Source organism: Phyllobates terribilis, unplaced genomic scaffold (assembly GCF_046119375.1).
Source record: "Phyllobates terribilis strain yellow unplaced genomic scaffold, ASM4611937v1 Scaffold_2__4_contigs__length_985480577, whole genome shotgun sequence".
Taxonomy (NCBI): domain Eukaryota; kingdom Metazoa; phylum Chordata; class Amphibia; order Anura; family Dendrobatidae; genus Phyllobates; species Phyllobates terribilis.
In genome coordinates, this window is record NW_027362762.1 from 259,422,793 (window position 1) to 259,434,752 (window position 11,960).

An 11,960-nucleotide genomic window follows, 5' to 3' on the forward strand; every position below is an offset into this window, starting at 1 on the left:
TGAGCGTTTCTGCATCTCCCTGGCAGAAAAAAACGCATGCAGATTGTACATGCGTTTTTGTGCCAGGGACATGCGGATGTCCCATGTTTTTGCACATGCGATTTCGCATGCGGGATGTCAAGCGCTTTTCCAAGCGATTTTAGCATCACTTGGAAAAGTGGTTGAATTGCTTAATATCCGCATGTGCACGTGTAGTCATATGGATATTATGCGACTCAATGCAAGTCAATGGCAGCGAAAATGCTGCGATTACGCAAAATTAATGGTAGTGCTGCGGATTTTTCTGCAATGATAATACGCAGCAGAAATTTCCGCAGCATGTGCACAGCACATGTGGATTATCATTGGGGAACATGGCAGGCCTTCTACCAAGTGTTTTTTAAGCGTTTCTGCGGCGGATTTGCCACTGCGGAAACGCTTAAACTCATCGTGGGCACACAGCTGCTTGCTGTAGGTTTTTATAAAATCCCTGCTTTATCAGCAGGAGATTATCTCTGTATAAGTATGACCCAACCACTTATTGGCAAATGATATATCGCTGAAATCACGGCCTCTGCCCCTACATCATGTTGCTCTTAGATGGTGTAGCAAAACCTGGTAACAGATTCCCCTTTAAAGACACAAAACCTGTAGTTTTACATTCCAGTGATAACATGCACTCAATCAGCACAGCAGACCATGACAGATTCTAGACGATCGCAGCATATTTTGTTCTGTGGATGTTCTTTTCTGGACACTTGTTAATAATCTGTAAATCTGTACTTGCAGAACAGAAGAAGCTGTCTTTCCCTTCACCAGAGACTCTCTCTGCTTCTAAGTCCATGGTTAACTCCTGCTCTGCAAGTCCTTTAATTGAAGGCTGCTCTCCCATCAAGAATGTATTTCAGATTAAAGCAAAATCCTGCAGAGAGAATGCACAGTATCGGACTTCTCTGTTCCAGATTCCCTTTACCATTGAACGTTTAGAGGAGGAGAAGGAGAACTCTCCCCCTGCACGCCTGTCCGTACCTGGAGGCAGTATTGTGTTACAGCTACACAACATGGACACGTTCTCTCCGGATGCTCACATCACGCACTCCGCAGATAACATCTCTCCTGAGACATGCACACAGCGGGCGCCGGAGCACGCTACAGATGAACTGAAAGACAACGATACCGTGGAAATGGGGGATCCTGCGGAGAGTGAAGACGATCAGATTTGGGTTAAGGACGCAGCGGGGAATGATAACACTCCAATGACCAGTTTCATGACTGGCACCACCTTTAGTGTAGAGATGTCTCACATGTGCATGTCTCCTTTAGCCGAGAGTAGTGTGATCCCTTGTGACAACAGCAGCATTCAGGTAATGATCTTCATGCACAATTCTTGCCCCAATCAGAATTGAATGTCACCACTTCTGGCTTTGTGTTAAACTTTTTTTTTTTTTTAATCGTGAACCATTCCTCTTTCTAAATACACAAAAAATGTTAGCTGCCAATAGGTAATGGCTAGAAAGACATTGTCATATATATTCTTTATTAGTGCTTGAAGTCCTTGGTCAGGTACCATTTTTTGTCTTGTTCAGCACAAGTGCCACAGTTCAAGCTGGTTAGACTATGGAACTAAATAGAAAAAAATGAACTGGAGTGTAAGTTGGTATGCATGCAAAATAGGCGCATGTTCACACTGGCCATTAAACAGACAAAATCTAAGACCGAAACAAAATAAATGCACTTTTGCTTTTATTACAGCAGGGTATTTGTTTAAGTAACACGGTACTTCATAAACACCGTTTTTGATCACAAAAGCGTAAAAGCCACCCCACCAAGGTGTACCCAAATCGGGATGGTCCTAAGCTTTAGTATTTAAACCTTACCATTTGTCATAGTGACATCAATGTGAATAAGGGCCGAGCCGTCCCGAACATGGACACACAACAAATGGGAAGCTATAATTAAATAGCTTTTACTTACAGCAGGGTATATGTTGATTTTGCCTCTGTCTTAGGTTTTGGTTAGATTTGGGTATTGACGAGTGCTGATTTGGATGCTGACACTTTCCCATAATGCCAAAGAATAAGCAGCAAGTGTTAGTTTAGTAGTGGTGCAAAGTCCAGATAAATTTCATCAAAGATATAGGAAACCAGTTCACCATCCGCTCTGAGGATCCTCGGTAGTGAGATGTGTCAATGTGTAGTTAGGCAAAGTTGTGATTTTAGTGAAAGCAGGGGTTTTATCTACTTCTCAATCAAGGAAATGTAAGAGTTCGTACAATACATTAGAATAACGCAATAACGTTCTGGTCTTTGCTGCCAACTATAACTATTGGACATTTCAGTACGGTTAGGTTTACTGTGAGAACCCATGTATATTGACTTTAACCTGTGTTCTTACTACTCTTATGTGTTAACATAAAGGTGGACAGTGGTTACACAACACAGACTTGTGGATCTAGTATCATGGATGGTATTGGCACAGATGGAGTCTACAAAGAAACTGATACACAGCTATTTGAAAATCAGAATGGTTCTCGGCTTCTTAAAACAAAGGTAGGCATGCCATTCAATACTGGCAAGATGTAAAGTCATCGCATTCATTAGTGGGCACTAGTAGTACTTTTGGGTCTCTCTCCAAACAGACCACAACTGAACTGTTGTCAACAAGCATTTTTCACAGATTTGGTGAACATAATTGGAGTCAGAAATATAAAGTATTTTGCAGAATTTTTTTCACCTACCAAAAACTTTTGCAAACGAAGAATGCTTTAAAAAAATATAACGTGTACTACAGTGATGTGGACATAATAGATCAGTGTTTACAAGCTCTATGAAAAAGAGGTACGCACCGCACATGCTCGACCATGTCTGCTACACTGCAGCAGTGGTCATTTAAACTAGACAACGAGCAATTAACTATAAAATTAAAAATCCTTCTGTTTTAGAGATTGTAGAGGATTTCTACGAAGACTATAATTACAAAGTTGTTTGTACAAGCCGTTTTACCCTTCAAAAGGGGGTGTCTTTATCAATAATGGTTATCTATCACTCTTAGGTTGTTTGTTTTCTGCCTCTGTTGCGGAGATAGTGCTAATTACTTTGCCAATAACAGTTAATTTTCGTTTTAATTTCAAGTTCTCTTTCTGATGATGACCACTCATAAGGGGACAGCAACACACTGGGGAATGAAGAACACACCCCAAGAATACTATTGACTAATGGTCTGCGCTCCTACTGTTGAGTGATGACGTGGAGGAGCACAGCAGACCTGGGTGTGATTAACTAACAGCTTTCATCTCATGTCTGGCAGTGTCATTACAAACTCTTCTACAACCCCTGGCAAAAATTATGGAATCACCGGGCTCAGAGGATGTTCATTCAATTGTTTAATATTGATGGAAAAAAAGCAGATCATAGACATGGCACAAAACTAAAGTCATTTCAAATGACAACTTAAGGGCTTTAAGAAACACTAAAAGAAATCTAGATTAAAAATGTGGTACTCAGTAAGGGTAATTTTTTTTCAGACCAAGCAGAGGGAAAAAACACACAAAAGAACACTCCAATACATCACTAGTATTTTGTTGCACCACCTCTGGCTTTAATAACAGCTTGCAGTCTCTGAGGCATGGACTTAATGAGTGACCAACAGTACTCTTCATCAATCTGGCTCCAACTTTCTCTGATTGCTTTTGCCAGATCAGCTTTGCAGGTTGGAGCCTTGTCATGGACCATTTTCTTCAACTTCCACCAAAGATTTTCAATTGGATTGAGATCCGGATTATTTGCAGGCCATGACATTGGCCTCATGTGTCTTCTTTCAAGGAATGGTTTCACCGTTTTTGCTCTGGCAGGATGCATTATCATCTTGGAAAAATTATGTCATCATCCCCAAACATCCTTTCAATAGATGGGATAAGAAAACTGTCCAAAATATCAATGTAAACTTGGGCATTTATTGAAGATGTAATGACGGCCATCTCCCCAGTGCCTTTACCTGACATGCAGCCCCATATCATCAATGACTGTGAAAATTTGCATGTTCTCTTCATGGAGTCATCTTTATAAATCTCATTGGAGCAGCACCAAACAAAAGTTCCAGCATCATCAGCTTGCCCAATGCAGATTCGCGATTCATCACTGAATATGACTTTCATCCACAGTCCACGATTGCTTTTCCTTAGCCCATTGTAACCTTGTTTTTTTCTGTTTAGGTGTTAATGATGGCTTATGTTTAGCTTTTCTGTATGTAAATCCCATTTCCTTTAGGCGGTTTCTTACAGTTCGGTCACAGACATTTGACTCCAGTTTCCTCCCAGTCGTTCTTAATTTGTTTTGTTGTGCATTTCCTGTTTTGGAGACATATTGCTTTACGTTTCCAGTCTTGACGCTTTGATGTCTTCCTTGGTCTACCAGTATGTTTGCCTTTAACAACCTTCCCATGTTGTTTGTATTTGGTCCAGATTTTAGACACATCTGACTGTGAACAACCAACATCTTTTTCAACATTGCGATTTACCTTCTTTTAAGAGTTTGATAATCCTCTCCTTTGTTTCAATTGACATCTCTCTGGGTGGAGACATGATTCATGTCAGTCCACTTGGTGCAACAGCTCTCCAAGGTGTGATCACTCCTTTTTAGATGCAGACTAACTAGCAGATCTAATTTGATGCAGGTGTTAGTTTTGGAAATTAAAATTTACAGGGTGATTCCATAATTTTTTTCATCAGAATTGAGTGATTCCATAATTTTTTCCCTCGGCTTGGTCTGAAAAAAATTACCCTTACTGAGTACCACATTTTTTATCTTGATTTCTTTTAGTGTTTCTTAAAGCCATAAAGTTGCCATTTGAAATGACGTTAGTTTTGTGCCATGTCTGTGATCTGCTTTTATTCAACAACATTAAACAACTGAATGAACATCCTCCGAGCCCGGTGATTCCATAATTTTTGCCAGGGGTTGTAGTAGCTGCCAGTCATAAGCTGGCATCCACATACAAGTTTGGAAAAAGAATACTCGCCAACTTAAAATACAGCACTGTTCATGAGGCTGATGCGCTCAGCTCCTGCATGTAGTGAGCGCACACTTCAGTATTCAGGCTCTATAGAAAATCTGTGGATCCGTGCTCCGCGCTGTGTATGGGCTCATAGACTTTCTGTGGATCCGTGCTCTGCGCTGTGTATGGGCTCATAGACTTTCTGTGGATCCGTGCTCTGCGCTGTGTATGGGCTCATAGACTTTCTGTGGATCCGTGCTCCGTGCTGTGTATGGGCTCATAGACTTTCTGTGGATCCGTGCTCCGCGCTGTGGATGGGCTCAGAGACTTTCTGTGGATCCGTGCTCTGCGCTGTGTATGGGCTCATAGACTTTCTGTGGATCCGTGCTCCGTGCTGTGTATGGGCTCATAGACTTTCTGTGGATCCGTGCTCCGCGATGTGTATGGGCTCAGAGACTTTCTGTGGATCCGTGCTCCGCGATGTGTATGGGCTGAGAGACTTTCTGTGGATCCGTGCTCCGCGCTGTGTATGGGCTCATAGACTTTCTGTGGATCCGTGCTCTGCGCTGTGTATGGGCTCATAGACTTTCTGTGGATCCGTGCTCCGTGCTGTGTATGGGCTCAGAGACTTTCTGTGGATCCGTGCTCCGCGATGTGTATGGGCTGAGAGACTTTCTGTGGATCCGTGCTCCGCGATGTGTATGGGCTCAGAGACTTTCTGTGGATCCGTGCTCCGCGATGTGTATGGGCTCAGAGACTTTCTGTGGATCCGTGCTCCGCGATGTGTATGGGCTCATAGACTTTCTGTGGATCCGTGCTCCGCGCTGTGTATGGGCTCATAGATTTTCTGTGGATCCGTGCTCCGCGCTGTGGATGGGCTCAGAGACTTTCTGTGGATCCATGCTCCGCGCTGTGTATGTTGCGCCGTATACCATTCTGCAGGATGTATGCAGGAGCTTAGCTAGTCAGCCTTCTGAACAGCGAAAAAAGTTGTTTTTGTTTTTTTCTCCAAGCTGTCATTCGCAGGCATGATGTGCAAATTGAGATTGTTTGCCATCTATCTGTGTTAGTCATTGTATACTGCATAATGCTCTTTGACTAGAGTTCTGGAACTTTTTTATATTTATTCATTTTTTTTTTTCTAAGGACTTTTTGGCGATTGATGTTAAAGGACATAGGCTGCTAGAACCAGAGTCTCCGGAACGTGACCGTCCTTTTTATAAAACTCACAAACCGCATCCTGCATTTCACTCTGGGACTTGGAAGCTTAGCAGTGACCGGCAATATAACCGGTTAAATAAGAATGGTATGTCTGGAGCACAACAACATGGCACGGAATAATGCAGAAGTACAACCCCACTCATTATTTTTGTTTTTTCTTGCTTGGTCTTTTAGTACGTCTCCAGAGTCCACAGCAGACCATGGATGAGAAATCTCTATCACATTAGCAATTCCTGGGTTTTATCTTCCGGATTCTGTGACTATTTAACCTCCTAAATGTGAAGAGGTGGTTTGTAACCACTAACTTAATGCCCTATTTATTAAAGCAATGTCTCCTTTTATTTCTGCTTTGATTGGTTAAAACCCGAGAGTTGGGTAATGTGGGTAAAGTGTAGGTGACACTATATGAAAGTTTTAATATGAGAGGTGCTGCTGATCGATGGGGTCCGGGTGTTGAGTTCTCACCGGTCAGACAAAATACCATTATGAAGGCCACAGCTCCTGCAGGAGGTGCACACACATAGCGCTGTCTATGGACTCATTAGTAAGTCTGTGTCCGTACATTCACTCTCAGAGCGGTGTATGGACCCATAGCCTTACTGTTGACCTTGTAGACGGCTCTGTGCTCACAGCTCATGCAGGAGCTGTGGACTTTAGAGATTTAGACTGAATCGTGGGGATCTCAAAACCCTAAACCCCACCGATCAGCACCTTTATGCAGTTCCTATCGTGCATAAAAACCTTCATATAGTGTTATACTTTAATGTTGCTTTGAAGGGTTCCTGTCTGCACCCCGGTCACTAGTTTACAGTATTGTGCATGTGCTTGTTCTAGTGCTAGCATTTACAGTTATATCTAAAAACCACTAGACACTACTTTCTCCTGCCACCAAGTAGGCGGAAATAGGTCAGGAATTGCTAAGTCGGCACATATAAGAATGATTGATGTGTACCCCCCTATAAACAATGTCCACAATTGCATGTAGTTTGAACTTTGTGGTTCTTTTTAATGCATTTTAATGAATTATCAGGCTGACGCATACTGTCACCTGTTATTTAAAACTGATGTGCAGCTTCCATGGAAGTTAACCCTTGCTCGTTCCTCCTGTGTATACTGACAGCCTTGTCTGGATTCAATGCCCACTGCTTGTAATGTAAATTGAAACCGTGACCTCCACAAAGTGACAATTTAATGCATAGTGAACCATTTTTAATGAAGTCTCATTAAAATTTTTATTCCCCTAATACTTCCTGATCTATGTAATGATTAAGTGTGTTAAAATACTTACCGATCACGATCTTCTGGGTTTACTACTTCGGTCCCACATGGCCGCTCTGCAGCTTTCCAGGCGTGCACAATGTCTGCTGTGGGCAGTGCTGCTTTCCCAATGGAAGTCTGAGGGTCAAAACAAGACTATATAGACTAACATTAAGAAGGCGACTTCGGTCCACACCCAAAGCTCGCGTGACCTGGCGAGTCTGATTTCAGGTTACGTAGCTGAAAAGAGGACCAGAGTGGCACTGGAAATCGAGGAAGACTGCAATGAGTAAGTATTTTAATACACTCACACATAATCTATGTAACGATCAGGATGGATTATGGAATAAAAAAAAATAATAATTGAGCATTCTTCTTTTAAAGAGGATCTGTCAGGAGATTTCACCATACTACCTGCATACATCTTATGTCTAAATGACTATATAATCCTAAAAGCTAGAGCTGGATTTCTAAAATGCTCATTTAAATGGAAGCCAGAAAAAGTTTGCAAATGTACTATACAGCTATTAAAAATCTGTCAGTATGGAAGTATACCAGCTTCATCAGGTCTAAGATCAATGTAATAATGTATGCAGATTGTATTGTGAAATCTGACAGCAAGAGTCGACTCTAAAGCAGATCTATGTGCTGTAAAAGATACTGGCCATAGAAAGGCGTTTCTCCAGCATATGTTGAATGTAGGTGCTATCCTTTCCTTATTGAGCTGCTCTCTGTAGTACTGGGACTGACCAGTCACCACTAGTTTGCACACTTTCAAATCCATGTGCTGCTCCATTGTAGACCATCACTGGAACCAGTAGGAATTGTAATGGTAATAACCTGCACTCACCTGTTCTATCCCCAGACACTGCAGCAGCCATGCTTTGGTGTTTTGATGCTTTTTTAATCTCCTGTGCCAATGACCTGTCATACATCTCAGTGGTCTTGTGCTGCACATATTAGCATTTCTCTGGGGCCACTGATTGCCTGCAGTGGTCACATAAAAAATCTGCACATCATCACTGCAGGGAAGATCATTAGAGACCAACGGGTGTTGGCACTGGAGTATCACACTATTGATTTCAGTTGATTTTTGACACAAAAAACAACAAAGATTAAGCCTGATTAATTAGAACGGTTCTTGGCAATCTGCTATGGAATCACTAGTGGTGGTGTGATGGGCTGCTGTGAAGGTCACTGACATGGTTTTCATAAACATGCAACCCTCTCAATATACCTGTCTGGTGTTAGTTTACACTTTAGTGCCATGCCAAGAAGGGAAAATGTAGCATCTGACGACTCCCTACTTACTGGGCATCTAGTGATCCCATTTTCAATCCACCATGCCTTGCACATAGAAATTGTGTAATATTTTTAAACCCAAATCAGGACTTTTAATGGGACGTCATTTTTGACATACAATTTTGATAAATTTGTACAAAGTAATGTCTGTGCTTACTGGTTTGATGGAAATGTTCCTGATTCTACATCGACGACTAAGGGCTTATTCAGACGTGTGAAACTCTGTCCAAGCACGGGCCGCAGTGCACGGACTCCGCGGGTCTCCTGCCCTGAACTCAGCCTCCTATATTGTGGCCTTTGCTCGGGCAGAGGTTCGCGCACATCTGCATGAGCCCTAATAAAGATACTCGAAAGAATTGTACATTATGTATCGCTGCTAAAATAGTGTGTTTAAATGCTGCTGGACTATTATGTGTAATTTGATATTGGTGATCATTGATTGTTTTTATACTTCAAGGGGTTTTCTGGGACTTAAACCTATAGAAAACAAAAATGCTCATACCCAGTCTCCTGTTCAGGGGTGTTTTGTTGTTCACCACAGTGACATGTTATTCAACATTATATATTTTTCATTTTTTTTTTTTTTTTTTTTCAGTCATTAAAGTCCCAGAAAATTCATTTACACTTTCTATAAAATTTCGGAAACCATTGTACAAAATGTATCGTGCTGCTTCCTTCAAGGATAGGGGTTTTTGTATTTAACTATGTAAATATTGTTTTAGGCATCACTGTAAATCATGTCTGGTTATCAATAATAAATGTTATTTTTATTTTGAGTGCTTACTTTATTGCTGGTTTTTTTTATTCCTAAATGTATATTTTTTATACTTTGTGTTTATAGAGGGTTCTCCCTCTGCTTCATAAATGGAGATTGTCTGTCTGATTGTGTTGTAATTGCATGCAGTTTTGTAAGTTGCCACTTTTTCTCCATGTAAAATAACAGCCTATATTCACCTCTGGCGCCATTCCAGCAAGGACTGCAACCAATCAGCGGCTGCTTCACACTTGCTTTCTTCAGGCAAAACAGTTAGAAAGCAGAAGCAACTCTCACTTCTTCTGGATAACTTCCTCTGGATGTCCGTTTTGTCCAAAGGAAGTGAGTGAATAACCCCTTTTTCAGTCTCGCAATCATGTGATTTAATATTGTCATGGGGCTGGTAGGGGTTTAAACAAAAGTTTACAGCTTGTGACCAGTGCTGTGTAAAGGAGGAGGTAGGGGATAGCGACTTATTTCAAGATTTAACCCAGACTCATGAGTTTTGGAATTGTCCACTTTCGAAAAAAAAAAAGCTAAATAGCTATCTACACTGCAAGATAATCGTGATCAAGCATTGTTAAAAACACTCGTTGCACGATTATCTTGCCGTCTAAACAGGCTGCTGTCCACCCAATAAGCAAGCAAAATGTTCGTTCGTCACGTGAAATGATCATTTGAAAAAATGCCAGCCCCTCTAACACAGGGAGCGGTTTCCTGAGGCTAAAGGGCCCCATGTAAGCTAGACTAAAATCAGCAGTATCAAGCAACAGTCTAAATGCTTATGTGGGACCTCCTGACTCTCCCCCTACAAAGAAGAATCTAACTGGCTGATCGTTTTGTATGGCGCACCCACAGGAGATGGCAGCAGCTCTCGTAGAGGACCCAGGAGCACTCGGCCTCGCCAAGTCTTTCTGTGTATTGGAGAGTCGGGAGAGCGAGCGGTCTACCTAATCGCTCAGCAGACAGCTTTTAGTGTGTAAACCTTAGAGGTATTCCCATCTATAAGATCCTGTCCCAATATGGAGTAGGTATAATAGCAAATACCTCCAATTAGAAATAAGGCTGTCACTAGATGAGTGGTCGTAACCATACCTAAGCTACTGCAATGCCCTGCACATGGGGTAAACGACATAGCGAATCAGAAGAACTATACTACATTTCTGATTAAAAAAAGGTTCATGGAAAACAGCAGCATACTGAATATAATACAATAATTAGGAAGAGTAAATACTGGCTAATATATCTGCTAGTTGTAGGACTCATGTGGACAGATCATAACACAAATAGAGGGAGGGAGAGAAAAAATGATCCATAAAGTCCAGCTTTTTAGTGAAAAAAGTAATATCATTAAAAGTAATCACAGCTGACAGAGGGACGTAATACATGTGCATAAGACGCACAGGACAGGAGCAAAATCATAACGAAATGGCTAACTAGACTTGGTATTTAACACACAGTAAATGACAGTAATAAGCCATAACACATTAACTACCACACGTGACAATAGATATATGACTACTAGGTCAGTAACTGGTAAACCATGCATAATGATAGCTCGTCAGGGGATAAAATTATACCTCATCAATATGAACAATGCATTACAATGTGTGGATGCTCAAAAAGACCCGCGCGTCCACCTACATTTCTAATTAGAGGTATTTTGTTATTATTATTACTACACCTGCTACATATTGAGAGAGAATCTAGGAGAAGGGAATACCCCTTTAACGAGAGGGAGAGAACTGGTGCTAACAGTGGGACATCAGTGCAGTTTTGGTAATGAGTAAGTAGTAATTTTTGTTCTAAACACTGCTAAGAAAATGTTCATGGTACTTAAAAGGAGTTCGATTTTTGTTGCTTCAACTGAGTGTAGAATGATGTAGGAGCGGAGACCCTGATACTAGCAATGTCACTTACAGGGCTACTTGCTGTAGTTTTGATAAAAAATATCTGCTGCAGATCTTCCAATTCACTGAATGTTGAGCTCTGTATTTCAGCTTTCTGCCTATGCACAGTGTACACAGAAATCTGTCAATCAGTGGTTACAGGAAGCTCATGCATCTGGAGGACTACATATGAGCAGGTTTACTAATCTGCTACTGCTAAAATCACTGTTATATTAGTAGAAGAGTATCAAACCTACAGCAAGCACATTGCCGGAATTGGGTCCTCTGCCCCTACATTATGCTGCACTCAGATTTGGTGGCAAAAAACTGCGCTCCCTACCCTTCACCTTCTGGGCCTCAGTGTGCCTAAGCTGCAGTTATCATCTGCATGTATGGCATTGCTGTAGTGAGGAGAGCCCACTTAAGTTTATGGAGTGCAGGTCTCCAGAAGCACAAGCTGGCTGCAATGCATGGCCACTAAACTGGGATATTGGCAATGACAAGCAAGCCTGGCAAGACGTTATCTGTGTGGTGTGCCAATTAAAGCCGATCTTTGAGCGTAAAGA

The 11,960-nt window shown here is 41.6% G+C and overlaps 1 protein-coding gene across 4 annotated transcripts in view; it reads left to right on the forward strand.

Annotated features, from left to right (window-relative positions):
- BORA (BORA aurora kinase A activator) overlaps nucleotides 1-7,436 on the forward strand; it is a 34,697-nt gene extending 27,261 nt beyond the window's left edge. For all 4 annotated transcript variants that reach the window (XM_073663961.1, XM_073663962.1, XM_073663960.1 and 1 more), the window contains 4 exons: nucleotides 769-1,343; nucleotides 2,397-2,528; nucleotides 6,118-6,277; nucleotides 6,367-7,436. In XM_073663961.1, coding sequence (XP_073520062.1) covers nucleotides 769-1,343; nucleotides 2,397-2,528; nucleotides 6,118-6,277; nucleotides 6,367-6,419 — 920 coding nt within the window. In that variant the 3' untranslated portion in view covers nucleotides 6,420-7,436. The remainder of the gene's footprint in view (nucleotides 1-768; nucleotides 1,344-2,396; nucleotides 2,529-6,117; nucleotides 6,278-6,366) is intronic.
- Nucleotides 7,437-11,960: the final 4,524 nt, after the last annotated feature.